The following is a 26,382-nucleotide window of genomic DNA, read 5'->3' on the forward strand; positions in this document are numbered from 1 at the left end:
GGTAGATCACAGTTTTATTTTTCAGATCAAGAGGCAAAATTGGCACTTACTTAAGCTCAACAGGCTCAACAAGGCTCCAAATAATCACTTTGGAATTCAAGACAAGGAATAAGGAAGTAGAATATAAATATCTCCTACTCTCTTTTTGAGTTTTGGGACCTTAGATGATAACTTTTAGATCTGGGAGTAATCAAATTCAGGATGAATCAGAATAGTGAATATGGATATATGGACATATGGCTAAAATTGTGTTTTATTGATTACAATCTATACTTTACTAAGTAATGTTTGGAGAAACTCACAGAAGCGCTGCCTTTTTAGCTGTCTGTGAACGACAGCAGGATGGTGGGGTTGATTCCTGTTTCAGGACACTGGGTGGGGAGGGGAGGGGGGCTATCCCTCTCAGGTTGAGGAGGGGTTGGGGAGGGGGAAGGGTCGGGTGAGGATCATTGATGATTAACGGGCTTTGTGTCGGCAAACAATGGAATTGGGGGTGTAAACTAAGGGGTGTACAGACTAAATCAAAACATAAGACATACATCAATACAAGCTGTAGAATCTGCAGAGGCAAGAAAAACTCACTTAAATCTGTTATTCAATTACTTGAAAGGATGCTATTTTCAAAACTAAAATTACAACTTTTTTTAGGGGAGTTGAAAGTGGGCCCAACATTTTCTAAACATATGCAATGGGGTTGATCAGATATATAAGTTGGAATGTGGCTGGGTTAAATTCATCCACTAAGCAGCGCTTGGTGAGGGAGGAGCTTAAGATATATAAACCACATTTGGTGGTCTTGGTAGAGACACATTTAACATACAAGGATAGGCGCTTGGTCAAACAGCTTGGATTCGAAATGTTAGAATGTACTTCACAGGGTGCAGCAATCAGAGGCAGAGCTATTCTCAAAGACAAATAAACTCAAAAAAGCTTCTGACTCAGGTGGTAGATGGGTAATTCTACAATTGGAAATTAATATTAAGAAGTTAGTTCTATGTGCACTATATGGGCCAAATCAAGATGATTCTACTATTTTTGAAAAACTAACGATGGAACTTTTGGATTGGCAGGGGGAAATCATAAGTCTAGGGAATTTTAATTGTACTTTAAACTACTCTATGGATTCATCCAATCGTTTTGCCTCTCCAAGAATGAATAGAGTTAGAAAGTCAATTGTGGAAATGGACTGACTCCATGGGATGGCTGATCTATGGCGTACATCATATCCTACTAAAACCAGCTTTCGTATTACTCTAGACCACATAAACATTATTCTAGAATTAATCTAATCTTTGTTAATTGCTCCCTTTTAGGGAGAGTAAACATGCGTAGTGCATGGTGCATGGTGCGTATCAACTCAAAGCAGTCGCATATGCGGATGATATTGCGGTCTTTACATCAGACCCAGTAACTACAGTTGGTATAATACAGGAAGAAGCCAAAAATGTTGGGCTTTTCTCGGGCTATAAGCTCAATATAAGTAAAACACAAATAATACATAATCTGCAATCTGACACATCTATTTGCAGAACTTGTAAAGTGGCTACATATTTAGGAATTAGGATCACCAGAAATGTGGATCAAATTTGGAAATTAAACTATAAAAGATTTGCTGAAGACAGTAGTTAAACAGTTTAAGAATTGGAATAGGCTACCAATAACTATTATTGGCCGAATTATTATAATTAAAATGATTATTTTACCTACATTTTTATATTTGTTTCAGGCAATTCCTACACGGGTTCCCAATTACTTTTTTCGCAAATTAGAGGGTGCAATCAGTAGCTTTATTTGGGGCTATAAACAATCTGGTCGATCGACAAAATCTCTTAAGTTCTCCTATAAATTTGGTGGCTTGCAACTTCCTGACTTTAAATTGTACTTCTGGGCAGCATTTACAGGACATATACAAAGCCTTTTAACTGATAAACTCCCATATTATGGGCTTACTTTCGCTTTAGGTAATGACAATCGTATGTTCTTGTATAGGATTAATGATCCTAATTACTATAAAAGAGTTTGATTCAAGACCATAAGGGACATTGTACGTATCTGGAAGGAAATTCTTGGTTATCTATTGCTTACCTTTGAGGATCTTGCTAGACATGAATATTTTCAATTATGGAACAATCCATCTCTTCCAAATATATTTCATGACGGATCTGCTTCCAACTGGGCTAGACATGGTATTGATAGATGGGGACAGCTATATGATCCTTCTGGCTTCTCTTACTAGTTACAATCAAAGGAAAGGCTGCCCTATATGTTTAAATTAATGGCTCGAATGAGTCCAAAGATTTCAGTTGTGCAGTTGTGAGCTCACTACATTTCAAGGCCGCACCACATCATGAACAGAACAGGAGATAGGAGGATACAAACATCGTTTTATTTATTTTCTTTTTTTTCAGAGAATACGTTTTTTACTTTTTTATTTTAGTTAGATCATAAAAAGACTTGAGTGCATCGTAACCCGCATTACTCACGAGCTATCCCGGCCGGAGCCTTTGCTTACTAGAGCGAACAAGCCACTGAACCGATTTGTCTGATTCGCTCCGGGGCCCCACCTGTAGAGCGTACCAGCGACTGAGCCCCTGATTCGGACTACCCCCGAGGCCCTTCTTGAAGAAACCGAGGAGCTTGTAAACCGATCAGCTGTCTCTACATCTGACTGCTAGACTGGGCTCGTTTTCCTTGAAATCCACTCTGAAGAGAACGTAGTTACCTTGATGAAAAGATTCGTCTTATCCTTGAAGATCTGCCCATCTCGAGACGGGAGCCTTTTGAACCCGCATGGACCCAGAGACTCCCCGGGAGTTAAATCTGTCTTTGGCTCGCTCCTCTCGAGAATAGTGGCGTGTTACTGAGTTTGGAGTATCCCCACCTTAGATCCCCCGTCTTGGGTGTAGATTGGCTGCCTTCCGTTTATTGTCTGCCCCTCATTTCCCTTCGTGTATTTGCCCTGATGAAGGTGCGGCCGTAGATCGGGCCTGGCACCGAAATGCGCATTGGCGCTTCCACTCACCGTTCTGATATTACCACCTTGGGTCTCCGGCATTTTGCTGAGAGGGCAATGCAGGACATCTTCAGTTTACAACTTTGGGATTTGTTCGGATTATGATGTATTCTTTGTTATGAGTTGGATGTGGTGAATGGTTTGTATGAGGATATGTTAGATTGGTGACTTTGTTGTATCTGAATGAATGACATCAGGGTAATGTGGGGCTGTTGTTATGATTGAACTTTTGTCATATGAAATGTCTTTTTATGATCTAACTAAAATAAAAAAGTAAAAAACGTATTCTCTGAAAAAAAGAAAATAAATAAAACTATGTTTGTATCCTCCTATCTCCTGTTCTGTTCATGATGTGGTGCGGCCTTGAAATGTAGTGAGCTCACAACTGCACAACTGAAATCTTTGGACTCATACGAGCCATTAATTTAAACATATAGGCAGCCATTCCTTTGATTGTAACTGGTTTTTTCCCCTGCTGGTCTGCCCTACATCGTTTTCAGGGGGCCCCTTCTTGTATTGGTCACTCTGGCTTCTCTACCTACTCATCATTTTTTAAATATTTACAACTTAGAGACTATTTTTCAAACAAAAATGTATGCATTTGCCAACCTCTCATATATTTCTTACCTGCTTTTCAAATCTTGCTCACAGAACTAAAATTAGTACGATGTATGGGCATTTGTGGGGTGTTAAAAGTGCTGATCTCAGTGAATTAGCAAATAAATGGAGCCAGACTTTGAATGTGGATATAGAAATATCTGAACTTACAATGGCGCTGAACAATTTAAATAACTCAGTACTTTCTGTTAGTCTAAAGCTACAACAGTTTCGAACTATTTACATGCTATATTATACTCCGGATAAAATAACAAAGTGGCAACTAGCAACACAATCATCAGGCAGTGGGAGTATGGATAGAACAATTTGTCCTAAATGTGGTCAAATGGTGGCCGATATCTTTCATATGTTTTATTTATGCCCTAAACTATCAGATTTTTGGGAAAAAGTCACACAATATATTGGTCAACAGCTGAACCTTGATTCAACTATATCCATTAAAGAAATTATGTTGGGATATAAGATATTTGATGATCCTTATATGGGATGTTTAATGTCTATTTTATTAGTGACTGCCCGTCTTTGCATAGCTAGAGAGTGGATCAATTGTAATTCTCCTTCATTATTTGACTGGCTGGTTCTTATGAAGGATATTTGTGAAAAAGAATGTGCATTAGCCAAAACTCGATCTATCCGTTCAATGATAAGATTCAATCGTATTTGGAATTTCCTCGAATGTTAACATCATATGCTTTCAAACTGATTATGGATGGTCCTGGATTGTTTTCGTATAAGTATTGTTCAATTTATATCTGTACACCTCGCCAAAAAAAAATTAAATAAATAAAATCAAAAGAAAATGTGTTTTTTTGATGGAGTTTGAGGTTTGCAAGAGATTCTGGGGAACAGAATCTGGTGAGAGCCACACAAGTCACCACATCCTGGATTTCCCTGGGTGTATTGATTTTAAAAATTTACCGGTTTGCTAGGTTTCCCTAGGTGCCAGTTGAGCTAGGGTCTAAAATTCACAGCTAGCCACACTGTAAAAAAGGGTTGGTTTTCACTGGAAAAAATGTGATATGCCCGTGTTGAGTTTTGGGCCGTTTCCAGTTGTAGGCACTAGGCCTACCTACACAAGTGAAGTACCATTTTTATCATGAAACTTGGGGGAATGCTGGGTGGGTAGAACTCTGTGGCTCCCTGCAGATTCCAGAACTTTTCATCACAGAAATGTGAGGAAAACGTGTTTTGTTTTTACAAAGGTTGAAGTTTGTAATGGATTCTGGGTAACAGAACCTAGTGAGAGCCACAAAAGTCACCCTATCCTGTATTCCCCTAGATGTTGAGTTTTAACAAATGTACAGGTTTGCTAGGTTTCCATAGGTTTTGGCTGAGCTAGGGTCAAGAGTCCACAGCTAGGCACACTGCAAAAATAGGGGTCAGTTTTCATAAGAAAAATGTAATATTCCTGCGTTGCGTTTTAGGGCCATTTCCTGTCCAAGCACTAGGTCTACTCACACAAGTGAGGTACCATTTTCATCAGGGGACTAAGGGGGTCACAGAATTTTAAAACCTGTGTTATTATCAAATGACTTTCTGTGCATTTCTGCCTTCCAAATGTAAGACAATGTGTAAATAAGAAGACATTTTGAAAAATGTCCTCTAATTCACATGCTAGTATGTGCACCCACAATTTCAGAGATGTGCAAGTATTACTGCTTCTAAACTCTAAATTCTTTCCCCATTTCGTAAATACATAGGTGTACTTGATACCTATATTTCACTGTTTATATTTTACCAACTGAACTGCTATATACCCGGTACAAAATGAAAAACCATTGCAAGGCACAGCTCAGGTAAAGGCTCTGGTTACCTCAAGTCCCATATATGACTACAACAAAAGGTCACAGCAGACGTAACAGTAAATTGATTTTAAACATTTCCATACTTAAAAGAAGTTACAGGTGAAAATGTTGGCACAAATGGCTGTTTCTTTCAACTCACTTTATTTTTTTTTAAATTTCAACTGTTAGTTTCTATAGGTAGACGTTAAAATATCTACACAAACGACCCCTTGCTGAATTCAGAATTCTATCTACTTTTCGGAAATGTATAGCTTTCTGGGATCCATTACCCGTTTCAAACCTATTTCTCCCACTACCTGGAAGGAGGAGGAAAGAGCAAAGAATAGGAAAAATGGGCTATGCCCCAGTAAAATTGCCAAAACTGTGTAGAAAATGTTGGTTTTGTGACAAAGTCTGTCTGTTCCTGAAAGCTGGGAAGATCGTGATTCTGGCACCACCATCCCTTTGTAGATACTATTTGCAGGAAAAAAAACAGATGCTTCTTTCTTCAGCACTTTTTCCCTATTTTTCCCAAAAATAATTTCTTGGTCTCCTCCAAGGAATCTTCAGTATGTTGTAAGAAAAGGACGCAAATTTGACTTGGATACCTTATGTGGACAAAAAGTTTCATGAGTCTAAGCACAAACTACCACAAATGGCCAAACCTTTGCACAATGGGGGAAAAGGCCTAGCTGCGCAAGGATTAATATTGATAAACAACATGTTTGCTGTATATATTTGCTGTTACGTTTCATATCATGTACTTATATCTTCAGATACATGGCAGTTCTCACTTGATTTTCCAGCTGCTTTTTGAAGAGTGTGGTTAGGCAGAGGCTTGCATACAGCTGATCGCAAAATGGTGGACACTTTATTTTATACTGATTTCCATGTTTAACATATTCAAATTAAAACTTGTGTGCAGAAGTTGTGCATAGTAAATGTAATTTCACCGTCACTAAATGTATTTGTGTTGTAAAGACATGCGTGATAAAAAATGTCTTAATAAAGAACTTTGTTGTTAAAGCATAGGTTGTAATGCCATACATGCTTCTGTGCTTTACGTAAGTGATCGTGTCTTGCAAATGATCACATTTTTTTTTTTTTTGCAGTTTTATATAGAACAGACTCAATCCAAAGGTACTGGGGCACTGCCCATCAACACCAATTACATTACACAAGGACATTCTTTTTAGTTTTTTTAGGCATGGGTAGTTAAAGAGATTTGCGCAGAATCACAGGATGTTGGCCAACACCGAAACTTGAACGTGACCCCCAGTTCCAAAGTCATCAGCTCTGGTCATTGCACCACAACCTCTATCATAAATTAAAATGGAAACAAATCTAAACATTTAAGAAACTGGCATAGTTCATATTCATTGTTTAGTATATATAAATGTGGACATAATTACCACTACTGTTTAAAAAAAATCAATTTTCTTCCTCTCTTTATGATTTCTCAATACATTTCTCGTTACGGTATTCACTAGGGAAACTATTACATTTTAATAGGTTATGGTAGAAATAATTTAGTGTTCCTGTGCTCTTATGAGTTAACTTGCATATATCCTCTGCAGACAAACACATAGGGCCTCATTGCGATGGCGGTCAGATGAGCGTCCAACCACCATCGCCTTGGACAGGTGCCCGACTGACTATATGTCGGGGTCCCACCTGTCTGATTACAATGCGGTCGTGCAGGCAGTCAAAAAACTGCTGTTTTCCTTTACAGCTTGTGATGAGGCCATTGACCATGTGGTGCTTGGCACACAGTGCATGGATGTTTAGGGGGCACCACATGGGACCCTCTGGGCCCAAAGCAGAGGCCTATGGGGGCCCTGTTATTGGCCCCCAACGTCTTATTCCATCTGCCTTTACATGGCGGTCTAACCGCCATGTAGAGGCAGAGGGAAGGGAGACTTTGTAATCCTTACAGCAGTGCCTCTGCTATTGTAGGGATTACACTCTGCCCAACACTCTGACGGGCTCCTTGTGCCTGTCAGAGGCGTCGGTCGGTCCCTCCGCCTGCTGCTCTCCAACCACCGCATTAGTATGTGGCGGTTGGGCCACAGCCTCAGATGTCGGAGGGACCGCCAGCGGCGGTATATAATCGGGCCCCTAATGTTTCATGTAATACAAAGAGAAATGAGTGATGTTCCCCTAGCATACCCTGTCAGCACCCAAATATAGATGGTCTGTGTTGTCGATAGATCTATATTGTAGCTAAGGGCCTTATTTAGATATTGACGGATGGACTACTGCACCACAGCAGGGATGGATATCCCATCTTCAAAAATCTAAATCCCATAGGATATAATGGGATTTAGATTTCGGCAGATGTAATATCCTTCCCCATTGTGGTGGAGTATCCCGTCACCCAATATGTAAATCTGTCCCTAAGTCTGTGTGGTGTTGCTATATTTTCATGCAGCTCTAATGGAACTTCAGCAATGTCAATTACTGTGATATCATCAGCTTTAAGGTCATCTGACGTCATTTCCTGAGAAGATTTAGAATCAAACATCATATGACGTCACTTCCTTTGACAACATTAAGGCCATAGGGTGCGTGATCTCACTTCTGCAACACCAGGTATCTTAGGGAATTAACATCCATGTAAAAAAGCCTTCTCCCTGCAATTGTGGTGTCAGCCCCCAGGAAAGACATCTGTCATTTTCAGCATCTAACCACACCCTCGAATATTTCCTTCATGAGAAAAGTGTTTCGAGCCAAATCTAGAACAGTCCACAGCCCCGCCCCCCCCCCCCCCCACCCTCTCCATCTGGTGCCGAGGTCAGAGCCTGACTAAGGCAGTGAACAGGAAAATATAGAGATGCAGAGCTGAACATAGCACTAGAAATGCCTGAGAGTAGAGAACATGGAGGAGCAAGGTCCGATGAGAGAACAAGAGGCAGACAGAGGATCAGATAAGACAATTGGAAAAATGTACACTTAACTCACTAAGATAGAAAAGCAGGTTGGCAAACGAACGGGTGAGACACATTTGAAGAAATGTTCCCTTTACTCACCAAACGTGCTGCTGACTTCCTTCTTCAGTATCACGATTTTGATGAAGAGGTACAGGTGGTTGAAGAGGATAAAGGGCGGTGGGGTAGGAGGTCGGTTGTAGCAATCCCTGATCAGCTTATAGCGTTGGAACTTCCAGATCTTATCGGTATTTTCTTGCACTTCAGTGAAGGTATGGCTGTGAGCAAAATTAGCAAATGCAAAAACTTAGATGAAAGCATACATTTTCAAAGGGTCACAGCAAAAATATAAAAGAAGTTTGAGAATCGAAACACACCAGAGACTAGCGAAATAGAAAGCAATCACTTTTTGGAGAGGCAGAGTGAGTGTACTAAAAAAGACAAATTAGCAAGAACCAAGAAAGTGAATGGGCATGAAAAATAGCTAGCAGAAAAATGAAATAAAAAAGAATTAGAAAAGATGTAAGGAACAAATAAGCAAGATAGAAAACAGATGAGCAATGCTGTCACTTACTCTGATTATGAAATCAATGCTGTAAACCAGAGGAAAATAAAGGTGTGTAGCAGAGTCAAATCTTGCCACAAGTGGTTCAAGGTCAACTTTAAATAGGGTATGGGGAGGGTTGGCAATTCATGTGGAAATACAGACCATTACATTAGGCTGGATATACTATTTTAAATAGATCTATATGAAGTTTTACAACTTGTTCAGGGAAAGAATAGGGCCTGGTTCAGAATTTAGTAGGCAGAGATAAATTGATCAGTATGCAGAGTACTTTTTAACACCAAACAGAGGGTCCTCTGTCGACCAAATTTAGAGATATCAAAATGATGGTACACCCTTCAAACATTTAACATGTTTTTGTATTTTTAAAAGCAAAATCCTCCAGTGTTGTCTCTAATGGTGTGGGGGTAATTTGCAGTTTTAATTTCCCCTACCACCACGTTTTATCAGGGTGAATCGCTTAATATGTCCGTTACAGAGACAGAGCAGTCTCTGTCCCTGACGTACTTCAAGGTCTGCCCATCTGTAAATCAGGCAGATGGACCTTCAGTTTGGTGGAGAGGGAACTACGGCCTGATTCACAACAGTAATCTGAGACAAAATCCCAACTTTACAACTTTCCGTATTCACAAAGTGCATTTAGGAGTAGTAAAGTTAGGAATTCTAACTTTACTACTCCTAAATGCCCTTTGTGAATACTGAAAGTCATAAAGTTAGGATTTTGTCTCAGTTAAACTTATTACATTTCTCTTCTTTGTTCGATTAATCAGCACATGAGGGTATTTTGTGATTGTAAATCGTTCTGTTTTTTGAGTGGGAGAACTTAATGATGATTGTTGGCAATAGGGGAATTGGAGAAAAATCAGAAAGTAATCAGCCTGACCAGTCGATTGATAGGGCATTTCCCAGTGTGCCTGGTTAGTAGAACCTCATGGTGAAGCTTCTTTATTTTTCTGTATTGTCAGTCTGTGAAAAGATCTATTTGGGGAAAAGCCCAATTGGAAAAGATGCAAAGTGGAGCAATGTTTAGAACCCACTCATGATTTTTTTGAATGACTCTGCTGAGTGTGTCTGCTTCATCATTCTGACTTCCCGGAAGATGTATCACTGCATTCTTAAGATCCCTAGCGGTGAGCCACTTCCAGATAGTTTGTGCTTCCAGGGACAGAGGCCTGGATCTTTTCCCTCCCTAATTGTTCAAATAATGCATGATTGTGGTATTACCCGTCTGAACAAGAAGAGCATCTATTCTGAATTATGGGGGAAAGCCTTCAAAGCTAGGTGTACTGTCCTCAGTTCCAGAAGGGTGATGTGATAATAATGCTTCTTCCTGAGACCATAGACCTTAAATCCGATTCTCTGAGTGGCACCGCTATTTGAGTGATTGTTTTGCATATGTGGTCAGTGTCACTCTGTCTTCCCATTATCCTGATTCCATTGCTCTTTTGTCATTTTTTGAGAGGCTCCATATAGGTGTGAGGTCTGGTGTAACGAGAGCAAGCTCTAGGTTTCCTTGGAATATGTGCCACTAGTAGAGTAGACTGTGATGGCTGGGAGGCGTCAATGGTGGTACTGCTGGAATTACTGGTTGAGGTGTTTGAGTAGGAGGAGGAGGCAGAGAAAGAGAGGCTTGTGACAAAGGAGTGGATTCAGTTGTAACTTGAGGTGGTGTTGGCAAACCCGGAACGGTGACTGGCGAGCTCCCCCTGGATGGTGAATAGGCCAAGGAGTACTCCGAATCAGACTCTGAAGGAGGTTTGCATGCTTTCACCTGCAAAAGCCACTACGCTGTCTTGGTCAGGGAGTTTGTATGATGCCTCGATGTTGAGCCATGTCACAACATCAAAGTTCTCAACATTGTATGGTGTTTTAATGTCGATGTACATCTGGGTGTGGACTGTGCTTTCCTCTTCGACAACATTGGTGCTCTCGACATTGAACCTGTCCTTGACAGAAAACAAGTAGGTGCAGTACCTCTTCTTGATGTCAATGTCCTCGACGTCGAACGGGAACACCATTTTCCAGCAGATCTTCTCATTTTACATCTCCGTCTGTGAGAGTCCTCAGAGCATGACATACAGCACCAGTAGAAGAAACAGTCTCTCCTCACACTTTTGAAGTCTCTCCAGTCAAGGAACCGTGTCTGCTGCGATGCTCCACTTGGCTATGGAGGTGAAGTTTCTCTCTCTTCCTCAAAGTGCACTTGGAGAGAGTTTGCATTTGCAGCATGTTTTTGGGTCATGAGAGTCTGGCGAACATAAGATATAGATTCTGTGCTGACCTGTTTTTGCCATTTTTCTGCTACACTTTGGGCAATTCGAAAAAAGAGATGGCATTTTGCAAATAAATTGATTTATTTTCTCTGCAGAAATTACTTAAATGTATTCTCTGCCCTAAAGGCTGCCGTATGAATCAAAAAGCCTAAGATGAAAATTATTGAGGATTTTTTTTATTTTAAAGGCAGAGATCTGCTACAGGATCCTGTCATCAAGAGCTGGAAAAAAACAACTCAAGCATCTCTAAAGAATTTGTTTACCTACTTATACTATTCTCTTTTTTTACCTCATCCTGTGTGGGATTTTCGAGGGATGAGCTAGCTAATCTATCCAGTGCTTATGTTTATCAATGGAGATCCCTGAGAGAGAAGCAATGATTTCTTGCCTGCAATCCTAGTTCCCTCTCAGGGGAATCTCCATTGATACCATAAGCAACCCTCCTTCCTCCCTGACGCAAGATATAATCTATATCGATCTATACTAATATATTAAAGAGAGAGCCCAAACCTTTGAGGCGGGTAATCTCAAAAACCACAGCACCAATCACAACACCCAATACAGCGTTGGAAAGGGCAGCTGCAGCAGAAGGACATAGGCTATGCAGACGCCCACCATATGCATTTAAAAGGTAAAAGAACCGTGCCAGCAAAGTAGTCCCTTGTGGGCGTGACTGCGTTGTGCTGTGGATGTGTGCTGGGGGCGTGACAAATGCTGGGGGCGTGTGGTACATTCCGCCCTTCATGCCATGTCTCATATTGTGTGCTGTGGGCGTGTGCTGGGGGCGTGGGCGTGTGCGTGTGCGGGGTGCGGGATTACGGAAAAAAAGCGAGCGTTGTACCCAATATTTCATTGTTTTTTCTTCCCAGGTTCTGTACATTCCAGCTCCAGGTGTCCACCCTGCTCCCTTTAAATACCCCTGCACCCCATAATCATAACCCACCCTTACTCCTTAAAATACCCCAACACCCTTAAACACTAACCCATCTTAACCCTATAAATATACCCTGTACCCCAAAACCCAAACCTATCCCTAAACCCTAAACCCTAAAAATACCCCTGTACCCCAAAACCCAAACCTAGCCCTGAACCCTAAAAATAACCCTGTACCCCAAAACCCAAACCTACACCTGAACCATAAAATACCCCTGTACCCCAAAACCCAAACCTAGCCCTGAACCCTTAAAATACCCCTGTACCCCAAAACCCAAACCTAGCCCTGGACCCTTAAAATACCCCTGTACCCCAAAACCCAAACCTACCCCTGAACCCTAAAAATACCCCGATACCCCAAAACCCAAACCTACCCCTGAATCCTAAAAATACTCCTTTACCCCAAAACCCATACCTATCCCTATCCCTAAACCCTAAAACTACCCCTGTACCCCATAACCCAAAACTGTTTCTGAACACTTAAAATACCCAAACACCCCAAAACATTGTTGTACTGAATCTCGATATTATGCTGCATATGTTATATTATGTCTACTGACCATTAGATGTGCTGTCACTCTTGTGAGATATGTGAAACATACTAACTCACTGTTTTTTATAGTTCATGCATTTGAGATGGGATGTTTTCCACTACTATGTTTAATAGCTTAGTTGAGTGGGTTTGTAATTACAATGACAAGGAACTTTAACTCTTACTGTGTTATTACTGTTAGGAAGATTGCACACATTAGGGTCCATTTTTATTCTATAGGTTTTTCTCGTTTTTTCTGACTATCGCTTGTGAGAACATTCCTTTTTCCTGTTTATTCCTGTTTATTAACACTAACTACTCACAGGGATTAGTCCCTTTTCTACCTTTACTGAATGATGTGGTGGGACACCAAGCCATTTTATTTCATCTGTCTGGCGTCTTTAGCTGGGCAGTGTGTCATTGGGCCATACATAAGTATTGTTGTGGTTTTATTTAGTGATATTGACATATTTTTAACTTCAGTACCCGACGTGAAAGTCAGCTACAGCTGTTGTGATTACTAAGGCGATTTGCGCAGTGATAACATTTGTTTCTTTTCTTCTCTTCCGGGTTTTAGTCCTTTTTCAGTCTCTACATTTGTATTACGTCAGATTAGGTTTTCCCTCTACATTTCACGTGATATTTGTTGACCATGTGATCATTTTCTGTTGGATCACGAGTGTATTTAAAAATGGCGCCCGTGGTAGTTAAGTGCTTGATACCTACCGCATGGGACGCTGTTACTTTGGCCTCAGGTAAGACTCCGAACCCCGTGTTAGACTAATGGTAATGTCTAAGATCTGTAGACCTGCGTTACTGCATACCTAATATCTGAGTGAATGCTATATTCTCTTTCTCTAAGGTATTGGATTGGAATACCTGGACCTTTTTGGAGCCCCGCTTTGATACTTTTAATGGCTAAACTTTTCGCCTCTTCTCGGACTCCTTAAAGATACGATAATAGGTGGGTTTTGATTGTTTGGCATGTACTTGTACTCTGGGTGTATAATCCGTGCTATTTCAATTATTGAGTCCCTGCTTGTCAATCTCAGTTTATTTAGAGATTTCTTTGTTTTCTTTGGCCGCATATAGGACATATACTTCATGTCACGTTTGGATAGGTGATGCTCTTTTACTCGTGTTTCATTCAGGGCTCACCATTTTTATTACTATTGATGTCCAATACTGAATTTTTAACCTATCTTTTTTGCTGGAACATTGTATGGTATCTGCATATCGTTGATCAAATTGACTCGACATACAGATTCATTAATATTATATCAGGTTGACTTACGTCATCACTTTTTTCAGATGACCTAATCCTGAAATTTTCAATTTTATGAGACTCTGCTTTGACACATACTTCCGGACTGCGGGTAGAAGTATTGAGAATACACACCATCCATGTTATACGTGGTGAGCATATTTTCCTTAATTCTTTTTACATACCGGTCACTTGTTTTCTCATACTTTACTAATAATTGAGGGTCTATATTAATAGTGTTGCCCTTGTTCGTTTTGTCCTATTGTATGTTTTTAACCATAACCAATATTTTTGCACTTAATTGGCAGCTCCTTAACTCACCTGGCATAATACTGTTATCATCTGGCATTATTTTTAAGGTTCCCCCATGTGTAATATGCACATGCATTACTAGTCGCCTTTCTTTCCGTTGCTTTTATAGTTATTGTTTTTGGGCATTACCAATTCTCCCACCTGTGTTGTTTTTACTTGGCCATACATATGATATCTGTACTGAAGAATAACATTTATGTTTCGTGTTTACTTACAGCAACTGATACAAACCTCTGGATAGATCTTGTCCAGAGATTCATCGCTTTTGGGTTAACTTATACGGTGTTTATTTGGGACGTAAGGTGTGAAGATCTGAGAATTAACCCCTCAGCTTCTTCTGGTAAGCGAACTCTATATATAGATATGGTTAATTGAATTGAAGCCCATATATGAGGCCACTGTTGCTCCACTGATTATCCGTCTGGAATTCTCTGGTACATGTTGTTTTACATAGTTCTTTGTTTGAAAAATCCGGTGGGGATAACTATGAGATTCATTCAAGGGATTGAATTATCTATTTTGTAGGGATACTATGTTTGGTAGTACACTCAATTATGTTGTCGCGTCTATTCTACCCTTGCCTTTTGAATGTAGTTGCTCTGCTTTTATTGCATTATTGTACACTGGTCTGTCACCTCCTCATTATTATAATATTGCTGTTTATTAGGAGCCAACAGACGTCGGCGTCCGATTGTGCCAGACTTCTTTTCATATGTTCTGTATATTTTTCTTCAGGTTAGTTACTGTTTGGTCTTAGATGTGTTATTTTGCTATACGTGTGGTGTCAATTTATTACTGGGGGTGTTGGAATCTTTTCTCTTATATAGGGTATTATAGGACTCTGGGTTCACTTATCCAGTTTCTTCATTCTACTATGGTTCATTCTTTTGAACCTTAGGGACTTTAGGCGGGTTCTTTGCACTTGAGATATAATCTTTTATTTCTTGGGTTGTTTTGTTTCATTTGACTTCTTTTACACTTCCTTTATTTCTGCTTTTACTTTTTTGATTCTGGCTTTCTAACTCATATAACTCTATCTTTTTATAAGATATGTTGTTACTGATTTATATGTATTACTCGACACTTATATTTGATTTTCATGTTTTGTTACAGCCTTGAAAAAGTTGTTAGTACTCATCTAGTACTTACGAAACACGTGTCGGCTGTTCTCTGTTTAATGAATTGAACTTGCTGCTTTTTGTTTGATGAATTGAAGAATAAAAAAGACAAAGAAGACTCTTAAACTACGAGGGATTGCGACTAATTCTTGTGTCCTGTATTACTTAATGATATTTAATATATCATCCAAATGTGACTATCAGATCGCATACTTATAATATTGATCCTTAGGATGGTGCACACTTGACCCAGCCATTTTTTCATGACACCCCAAAACATATAACTAAGTACCCCAAAACATATACCCCTACACCCATACTTACCTTATCCAAACATTAAAAAAAACATGCTTTTACCATTCATGCATTTACAACGAATTTCGTTGTAAATGTATGCGTGGTAAAAGCATATAAAATGTAATGCCATGCGTTATAATGGCATTGCGGAGTCATGGTACTTTCGTAATGAAAGTATGCGGAGTGATGGTATGCAGAATGAAAGTTGCGGAATAATGGGTGTTTACCCTCCCCTGGTAATTACATTGGTGGTACGGCGGCCCACATCTCTAGCAACATACTCATATTTTTTCACCACCGATTTGAAAAATGCACAGGTCTCTCTCATTGATGGCCAGCACCAAAATACACTTTTAGACACACCTCCCACCACAAGTTCTAGAATTGCGAACTTTAGAGCTGGGGAGCTACATTCGAATCTCGGCATCAGCTCAAGATCCTGTGATTCCAGGCAAATCACTTTTTCTCCCTGTGCCTACCACAAATGAATGTGTTCTTCTGTAATGTAAATTGTGCTCATGCCATGTTGTCGAGTTCGCGCTATATAATATTGCGAGGAAAAATAAAGTAGGGAAACTTGAGTTCACACACTACTGAATGCGCACTCTAAAGTGCATCAGCAGTGCACTGTGAATCGGAGCGTTTCACAGGCCTGTCACAGATAAGAAATGCTATCAACACGAAATCCTACAAAACAATATACTACTGGCCGGCAGCAATTCATACCCGGACAACGTCGGGACGGGCTGCTAGTATATGTATAAAACTATACTGCAAATATAGGGACTAAACAGTGCTTATGGTTTTCTAAGGAGAGCACCCGACAGAAGTACTGTTTCACATAAATTGCATTAAGAATCTGTTGATTCACTGAATAACACTAGGAAGTGGTGTGAAACACTATAAATTCTTCAGAGTCCACCTAGAATCATTTTAGCTGTGTGTCCTGATTGGTAAGCTTGTTTTGAAAAAAGTTATTGTTACATGCGACTCATCCCAATATCAATATTATTGAATGGCAATAAAAAAGCAGACAAACTGTTTGAATGGTGATCTAAACAAATGTGTGCTCGAGCACCATGTTTTTGTTTTAGAAACTCCAGGCCTCATTTATGAGGCCTTGCGTCAGTTTTGCACTTCCGATGCTTCACTTTTTGTGACGCATCGGTGGCGTAAAACATGCCTCCTGTTGCGCACTATTTACAAAGTGACGCATCTAAGCAGGTTTGTCGCTTTGTAAACCCTTGCGCTACATTATACCTGCGTCAAATATAATGTATGCAGGGGGGCGTTCACCCGCAAGAAGCCTCATAGAAGTGACACAGTGAAATCTACCAGATTTCACTGCCTCACTTCTAGGACACCATTGCCTCAATATCTTGCGCCTGCCTCACAGCAGGCATAAGACTGATGTAGGCCCTTTCACATGGGACTTGCCCCATGTGAAAGGACACATTGCTGGAGTTGCGTCACTTTTGTGACACACTCCAGCAATGCGTCACTTTTGCGCTTACAGATACATCAGAAATACTGACGCATCTGTAACTCCTTGCGACATGATGCATCATACATTAAATATGACGCATCCAGTATGTCGCAAGGAGTGCGCACTGAGAAGTGACGCATCGCTGCTTTCACGCAGCGATGCATCACTTTTCATAAATGAAGCCCACCATGAAAGAAAACTTTCCACATCTCTGATGTATGTGTTGTGATTGCATCTGCAAGGAAGAAAGACCGTGTGAAGCTCCTCCTTGGAAGAAAGCAAAGACAGTAGCATTCGTTTTCACAGCTGGTGTATACTTCTGCAAAGGGGTACTGTTAAAATGTTATTGTAGCAACATAGGAACCGAGCAAAACTCCCCAGTTTGCTTCATAAGAAATCAGTAGTGCTGATGGTAATAAAGGCACCATTGCAGAGGCAGGGTTAGACACATGGACCAGATGCAGGGGGGAAATACTGAAAGGCTGCATTCCAACTGCTGACCTGCAGCCAAGATGAGATATGTGGAGATACCAAAAATGGCCGGGCATAATAAAGCTTAGCTAAACGGAATAGTCATACAATTAAATAGCTAATACCATTTTAGACATTTAAAGTTGCAAATCAATAAAAGGGTTAGAAATATGTGATGAAATATGATTGGTGTTTTCTGACATTTGCACAGATTTGCATAATTACTGCTGAATTTTCATGAGGGCAAGATTTCTGCATGTCAGATCTTTTTTGCAGATTTCCAGTGCTCATGTCACAATTATGTCACCTGAGAACCCTCTCCCAGGTTGTCACCAATGCTCTCTCATGCCCGTCCACCACTCTCCTAAAACTGCACAAATGTGATAAAGTATCCCTGTCTGTCAAACCTTTGTCTGCCAACCCTATTTAGAGTTGAGTAGCCCTATTGGCTCCATCGAGAAAAAAGCTTATTCCAGCTGCCTATCAGAGTGCTGACCATGGCATAGGCCATCGGATAGCCCACCCTATTTAGAGCAGTCAGTCCAATTGTAGGAATAAAAATTATGCTCTAGCATTGTTTTACATAAGCTAGCATTTGCGGTGTCATTTTGTGTACAGAGCCATCTTGTATCATGATCAAAACTAATTCTTTGCCATTTCCGAGAAACGGCCTTCTCTAGGTTATGTTTCTTGGAGCTAAGTTCTGCCACACGCAAACCTTTCCTTTAGATGTAAGCATTCTCCCACTTGTCTAGTGGTGGGCACAGGTGGAGTGACCTTGACTGGTAGACAATGTGTGCCCGGCTTCAGAAGCGAAACTTACTCCTTTGTAATTTACTGTCCAGCTGCATCTCTCTGGCTGGAAAATTCTATGGTGGGTGGGTTTTTATTGACTCTGAAATGTGCATACTGTATCGTTATGCTTGCTGATATCAGTCCCTCTGCAGCACTCCTAGGCAACTGGGCAGATTGGGCTCTGCTCTAAGTGTACTCTGAATAAACTATTTTTTTTTTTTTATTCTCTACTGTCTGGCCGACTCTTCAATTTAGTGGAAGGCTGAGAGGTGGCCATTGGTGAGCCGAGTGACCCGAATCAGGCCACTTCCTTCAGTTGGGGCCCGAACAGGGACTCCTTTGGGTGAGTGACCCATCCCCTTCAGCGGATGGGGGGGGGGGATCGAGGCTATTGTCGGGTCGGATGGACGGATCCTTACACAAGGAGTTTCTAGTACTCGTAGCTGCCCCTTCTGTCCGGTTGAATGGTGCCTCACCCAGTGGTCATCCCGACTGGAGTCCTGAATGCCAAAACCCTTGGATCTGGCCGTTTGGTCTGAAGAGTCGGCAGTGTGGAATCAATTTGTTTGACCTGCATATATCAGGTGAGTTTGTTTTGGTTCTTTGTGGATATGGTACCATTTTTGGTTTGTACTTGGTGCGGTCTAAGGACCGTCTCGGGATAAAAAGTATATGCATTTGTTTGTTCTGCATAAAATAGTGAAAGTTTGGAAATGCCTAGTGTCAGCAAATTCATTTCTTTGGCTTCCGCTGTTGTTCTGCAGATGGTCGATTGGAAGAAGCTCAGCCGGCACCTCCAGAAGGCACTCCCAATTTTGATATGTATGTGCAGCATGGTCTTAGCCCTATTATGTTTAGTACATTATGGCACAAATATACAAGGGTCAATGCCGAGTAGCAGTGGACGTTGAGGGGCACTTTTGATGAACAAAAGATTGAGTATTTACAAGAACAGTTGTTTAAGAAAAGAAGTAAGCAATCTATGTTTGTTTCCCTCAGAATGTGGCAGAAAGTAGCCAAGCAGCGACGAATGAGGGCGGAGAAAGAGGCCAGGTACGGGAGAATGCAGACAGAAGGCCATAGCATATGAGAGGGAGAAACAGGAGAAGGGTATTGAATGTGAAAATAGAAGGTTTCGATTACATATTGACAAATCATATGTGGCTCAGGAGGAAGATGATACTTTTGTGGAAAAATTGTTAGATACCTACATATGCTCTGTAAAGAATATATCCTACTGTCCTGGTTCCCTCACAGCCACCTATTACAGTTGCGTTCACTGTCTTTGTCCCTGCCTCCACCGTTGTTACGTCAACAGCTATGGCTTCGGCTCCTCTTCCTCCTTCTTCTGTTTCTTTGCCATCTGTGGCAACTGTGACTGTTAGTACTCCTGCTGCATCTATTGTCTCAGCGTTCCTTTTGCCAGCTCTTTCCCCCACAACATAACCCGCAGCGATGATAGTGCCTGTTACTACTGTTGCCTCTCCCACTGTGGTTTTTCATCCTCCGGTGTTAGTAAGTAGTGAGGCACCAGTGCGTGGTTTTGAAGATAAGGATTTGATGAAACTCAAGGAGCTTATGGGACTGTTAGTGTGATCGGATGTGGGAGATGAAGACAAACCAATCAGGCTGCACAGAGGGCTCATAATGATATTTATGGTGCAGAGGAGGCCAGGGTGACTATGGGAGATTTTGAGCCTTTTATACAGCAACATGCCCTGAAACTTATGTCTGCAACCCTAATTGGTCTTCAGCAACAGTGCTTTGGAGCGGAGGCACCTCAGATTCTATACGACATTAGAGACTGAGTATATATCAGTGAACAGGGGCCGGACAAGTATTTGGTAATACTACGACAATAATAGCTTACAGGGAAGGACTGAATGAGAAAAGTCTGAGGTCAGTGTCACAGTCCTTTTTATACAGCAACATGCTCTGAAACATATGTCTGCTACTTGATTGGTCTTTGGCAACAGTGCCTTGGAGCGGAGACACCTCAGATTCTATATGACATTAGAGCCTGAGTATATATTAGTGAACAGGGGCCGGACCAAGTCTTTGGTAATATTACGACAATAATAGCTTACAGGAGAAGATTGAATGAGAAAAGTACCCGTTTGGTGGCCCAGTTTCCGATGAGAGAGGTTCCTCCTATATATCACCCAGAGATACCAGAGTTAACGGATGGGTGAGGTAATGTTACTCAAGCGGCAGTGGCTGCCCGGTTTTAAGAACAAGGGGATTATACTCCGTGGAAAAGAAGTGAGGTTTTATCTCTTAAGACTCATTTGCCTGACCCTAGGAAAAATCCTACTGCTTATTATAAAGAATTGACTGAAGCTGCTTCTTCAATGATAATGACTCTTGCTGACATTTAAATGTTTTTTGGTCTTCTTGTTCCGGTTGATATTTGAAGGCAGGTCCATACTCAAGATCACCCTCGAACTGCAACTTTTAGATGGTTCAACGCCGCATGTCGGAAGGCCAAAAAGGCCCTCCTCACAGCAATAAAATCTAATAATAGGGAGGAAATGTGGGCCCATCGCAGCATGTACAAAAAGGCAATTTGTGACGCCAAGAAGGAATGGGAGGCCTCTATGTGGGAGGAATTGGGATCCGCGCTTAGTACCAATGATTTTAAATCATTCTGGTCCATAGTTGCAACTAGATTTAATGGGCATACTCCCGCATTTGTTCCGAATATTCCCCCTTTAATTTGGGAAAGCCACTTTTGCGATCTTTATGGCATTGCTGAGCCTGGTGAAAACCCTGCTACTACTCTTGAACCTCAGCAGCCTGGGAGCATTAGTGGGGCTGAACGGGGACGGCTAACTACTGTTCCCTTACGCCCCACCCCAGTTGAATTCTTTACTCTGGCTGAGGTAGAGACAGCTATAGGCAAGTTGATTCCTAAGGCCCCAGGTTTGGATAAACTGCCAGGGGACTTGTTTAGGATGCAACCGAAAATCTGGGCCCCCTATTTGGTTGTTTTGTTTAACGGCATCCTACAGGGAGATGATTTGCCCCCTACCTGGTTAGGAGCTAAAAATTGTGCCTGTCTTAAAAAAAGGGCTGCCCATTAACCCCCTCTAATTATCGTCCGATCAGCCTAATCAATACATCTCAAAAGCTGATGGGAAGGGTTATCCTCGATAGAATCTTAGGGTGGATTGAGGATAATGGGATACTGTCTATACTCCAGGCAGGCTTTAGGTCTGGTACCTCCACTCTAGATCAAATATTTCGCCTGCAGGTCCTGTACTGGAAGACAGCAAAGGTGGCAGCCTCTACCTTGTGTTCGTGGACCTGCGGGCAGCTTTTGATCTAGTTCCGCATGGAAAATTGTGGATAGTACTAGCAGACCTGGGCCTCCCGCCCTATTTGCTAGCTATTCTTTCCAGGGTTCATGAAAATAATTTTGCCCAGGTGAGGTGTGGCACGCATGGCGAACTCACAGATCAATTCCCTGTTCAAAAAGGAGTTCGCCAAGGGTGCGTTCAGGCGCCAACGTTATTCAGCCTCTATATAAATGGCCTTGTGGAACATCTGAATGGTGTAGAAAATAACGATGCCCCTAAACTAGCTACAGGTAGAGTGCCCGCTCTGATGTTCGCAGACGACACTCTGTTGTTGTCTAGAACATCATCGGGCATTCAGAGAATACTTGATGGCTTTGTGAAGTTTTGCGACCTTCGGGGGTTGGAAATCAACCTTGGTAAAACAAAATTTATGATTTTTAATCCCCCTAAACGGTTACGCCCAAACCCTGTTTTACATGGAACTCCCCTTGAAAGGGTTAAAACATTTGTTTATTTGGGTGTCACGTTAACAGAGAATTTTGGTTGGAATACACAGATTGCTATATCCACACTTAAGTTATCCCAGCTAGCGGGGGGCATAAGTAAGGTTTTCAGGGCATCTACTTTTAGGCCGGTGTCCCCAGCCCTAGAGATATATTGCCGTCAGGCTAGGTCGGCAGCAACCTATGGGGCTGAACTTTGGGGGCACAAGCAGATAATGAAATTTGAAAAGGTGGAGCAGTCTTTCGTTAGAAATCTAGTTGGGCTACCATCTCGCACGCCATTGATCCCCCTTAGATTTGATCTTGGCATGTTGCCAATAGAGGAGATCATTAATGCTAGACCAATTATGTACTGGAAGAGGTTGTGGTCAGTTACTGAATTGGATGCGTATAGAGCGGAATTCTCTGAGATCGTGCCCCTTCTTAAAAACATAAATATCCCTTGGCTTCAGCATATTAGTGCTGTTAGTACCCATTTAGGTTTTCCTGAACTGTGGGAAACCCCTGAGATTTTTTGCCTTGGGATATCTAAGAAGGAACTTCTTTCTCAGATACGTATATCAAACTACCAATTATTAATGAGCTCTGCATCACTGGGTAAGCTGACATCTGAGTTCCTCCTAGTTAAACCAGAACCTAAAGTTGAGGAATTCATGGACCTAATCGAACCCCCAGTTGCTAGAAAGTTGTATCTACAGTTAAGGCATGGCACTCTTCCAGTTAGGTCTTTTACATCTAAATTGTTAAATCCTAAGAATGAAGTTTGCCCAGCATGTAGCTACAAAACTGAGGACGTAACCCATGTGCTGTTTTTCTGCCCTGCCTATTCTGCAATCAGAAAACGTTGGCTAACACCGATCTGCAAGAACCTAGGACTTCTGCACTTTACGCAGGCGTGTAGGATATTGACATATGATACACATCCTCCCATTGTGTTTGCGGTCTCTCGTTATTTATTTAATATGTGGCGCAGGAGATACACCTTTTTAGCTTGATTGTTGTATATACAGTTTTTAACGTCATGTATTGTGATAACTTCCAGTTTAATTCTCTTTTTAACATTTTATGACTATTTATTGTTTTATTGTTTGTGCTGATGTATTTTATATGCACTTTTTATGGTCGTTTGACCGACATAAAAGTTATCAACAACAAGATCATAATCCGGAGTTAGGTGGTACAAGGATCAAATTAAGGCATGGGACCAGGAAAGTAAGCCAGGTGATAAGTCTTGGGCAGAGATGCTTGCTCTGTCAGGCCACATCATTACATATATGCATTCTCTTATTCCACTGAGAAAGGTGTACTGGGATCAATTGTGAGCTTGTCGGCAAAAGAAAGATGAAAGTGTGTTGGATTTCTTCACCCGATTTAAAGGTACATTTTTGAACTACAGTGGGCAGGACTTGTCTTTTGAGGGAGGTGTTTGGTTGTTTGTTAATAGATTTGTTTCTAATTTGCTTCCTGAAATTGCGACTCGATTGCAGACTTCTCAAAGCACTTGGTCAACCTCTTCTCCTTCTGTTATTTTGAATATGGCACAATATTATGTGCATAGGAATATTGAGGAAAAGGAAAGGGCAGAGAAGAGGCATACGGATTTAAAAATGAAGGTGTTGTTGAAGAAGTCTTTTAGAGGAAATGGGAGAGGACGCGATGGTCCTGGCCGAGAGCTTCCGTGCACTAATAGGCAGCCAGTAACTATGCTTTTAAGTCTGAATCAGTGTGCATACTGCAAAGAGGAGGGACATTGGCTAGTGAGTGTCCAGTGATTTTGCCAAAGGTAGCCGTCCAGAGAGGACGGGGTTCTCGGGGAAGGGGATGTGGAACAGGTGGGGTAGATGGGGCTCAGAATATTGTGGCTTCACAGGGTCGTTCTGATAATAGTTATTCTGATGACCCTCGTGAAGGATAGTACTATCATGAGGATTATGATGTGGAGGAGGTGACAGAGTGGGGGACCAGTTCTGATACCTGTGACAGCGGAATTGCAAAGTTTGACTAAGGAATTTTTGGTGGACACAGGTGCGAGAAAAAGTTCTGTTTCCCTGGGGCAGATCTGTCTGGCCATAATAATGTTTCAGTAGGTTTTTCTGGTGTACCAGTTGTAAGCCCCATTCCAAAGCCCCTTGCTTTGACTGTTGGTCCCTTTACTGTGGATTCACCATTCTTATTGAAATCTAACTGTAGTGAAAATTTGATGGGCCTGGATTTGTTGAAGAAGCTACATGCTACTATTTATTGTTCCCCGGCAGGTTGCTATATGACAATGGGTCCAAATGTAGAGCATGCTAAACAGAGTTTGTCCATAGATGCGCCTCTTCCTATTGCTGATGTGGCACCCACTTTGTGGGTGACAGGTGATGCAGATGTGGGACTACTTCAGATACCCATAGTCTCGATACAGGTTAAGGATGGTGCTATTTTGCCCCATATCCCTCAGTTCAAAATACCACAGGCAGGGGAGCGAGCCCTATTGAAAATTATTCTGGATTTGATTGAGAAGAGAGTGAATGATGAGACGATTGTGAATGTTTGTAAAAGCCCTATTCTTCCAATTCTCAAACAGACACCCTCCTGTTCTCTTGATGATCATGAGGCTGTTTATCGTTTCGTGATTGATTTACGTGAAGTTCATAAAATAGTTGTTCCCCACTTCCCAGTGGTCCCTGACATCACTACTTTTTTGACAATGATTCCTTCTACTGCTGAATTCTTTTCAGTCATTGACTTCAAAAACGCATTCTTCAGTATTCCTATTTATCCAGATAGCAGGTACTTTTTTGGTTTTACCCTAGCTGGTAGGCGCTTTAGAGTCTGTCGAGCTCTTCAGGGCTATACAAAACGTCTGAACATTTATAGCCAAGCATTAAAGAGTCAAGTGGATCCCCTTTCACTTCCCTCAGGTAATGTATTGGTGCAGTATGTTGATAGCTTGCTCATCGCTACTGACACGGAACAAGGTTGCAAAGACAGTACAGTTTAATTGTTGTTGCATTTGGCCCAGCATGGACACAAGGTGTCTCTTTCTAAATGTCAATATTGTCTACAGGAGGTCACCTATTTAAGTCACCTACTGTCAAAGCAGCTTAGGAGATTGGCCCCAGAGCGCCTCAGCACTTTTGTTAAAATGCCCGTTCTACAAACTTTTATAGGTATCACTCCCTACTGCCGGCAGTGGATACCTAATTACTTGTTACTAATCAAAACTTTGCTTGCACTTACCAATAAAGACGTGCATGAGCCCCTGCCTTGGACGCCTGAATGTCAGCAGTCTTTTGAGCTATTGAAAGCTTCTCTTTGTTCTGCCCCAGTGCTTGGCACGCCCGACTATAACCAAGTGTTTGTGTTGTACGTCCATGAGATGGCTGGTTGCACGCTTTCTGTTTTAACACAAAATGTGGAGATAAGCAACGACTGTGTGCTTATTTCTCTGCTGTCCTTGACCCTGTCACACAAGCCCTCCCGAGCTGCCTAAGAGCGGTCGTGGTTGTGGCTGTCTCCATAAGACAATCGGCTGGACTCTTACTTGATACTGATTTCGCAGTCATGGTACACAGCACCTTACCAATGCACGTCTGGCAGGCTATGAATTAACATTGTTTGCCAAACACATTACAATCAAAAGATGTGCCACTCTGAATCCAGCCATGTTACCATCCCTCCCTTTTGAGAATGATGAGATTAAAAAACATAACTGTATCTTTCAGACGGAAGAAGAGACGAAAGGACGGGTAGACTTGACTTATGTTCCCTTATCTGACCAACAAGGGCAACTATATGTCAAAAGCTCTTCTTTTAAATTACCAGATGGCACCACAACTGCTGCATATGCTATCCCTATGCTGCGTACGGTAGTTGAGACATCATGAGTTCTCCAGCAGTCGGCCCAGCCTGCTGAGCTTGTTGCTCTAATACGAGATTGTGAATTGAGTAAGGGACTGGATGTCAATATTTATACTGACAGCCAGTATGCCTTTGGAGTCGCACAACATTTTGGGAAACTCTTGGCTGAGCGAGGGTTTCTTACTTCTCGTGGCACCAATATCCAGCACAGGCTCCTCATATTGAGGCTCTTGTCTGCTTTGACGCTCCCTAGGAAATTGGCTTTAGTGAAGTGTAGTGCCCACCAGAAAATCACTGATGATGTTGGCAGGGAAAATGTCTTTGCAGATCAGACAGCTAATGAACT

The 26,382-nt window shown here is 41.5% G+C and overlaps 1 protein-coding gene across 4 annotated transcripts in view; it reads right to left on the minus strand.

The window, feature by feature from the left end:
* Nucleotides 1-26,382, minus strand: part of LOC144773622 (transient receptor potential cation channel subfamily M member 2-like) — a 1,628,848-nt gene that overhangs the window by 460,100 nt on the left and 1,142,366 nt on the right. For all 4 annotated transcript variants that reach the window (XM_078658771.1, XM_078658770.1, XM_078658769.1 and 1 more), the window contains one exon: nt 8,445-8,620. In XM_078658771.1, the coding sequence (XP_078514897.1) occupies nt 8,445-8,620 (176 nt within the window). The remainder of the gene's footprint in view (nt 1-8,444; nt 8,621-26,382) is intronic.

The sequence above is a fragment of the Lissotriton helveticus genome, chromosome 8 (assembly GCF_964261635.1).
Source record: "Lissotriton helveticus chromosome 8, aLisHel1.1, whole genome shotgun sequence".
Classification (NCBI taxonomy): Eukaryota; Metazoa; Chordata; class Amphibia; order Caudata; family Salamandridae; genus Lissotriton; species Lissotriton helveticus.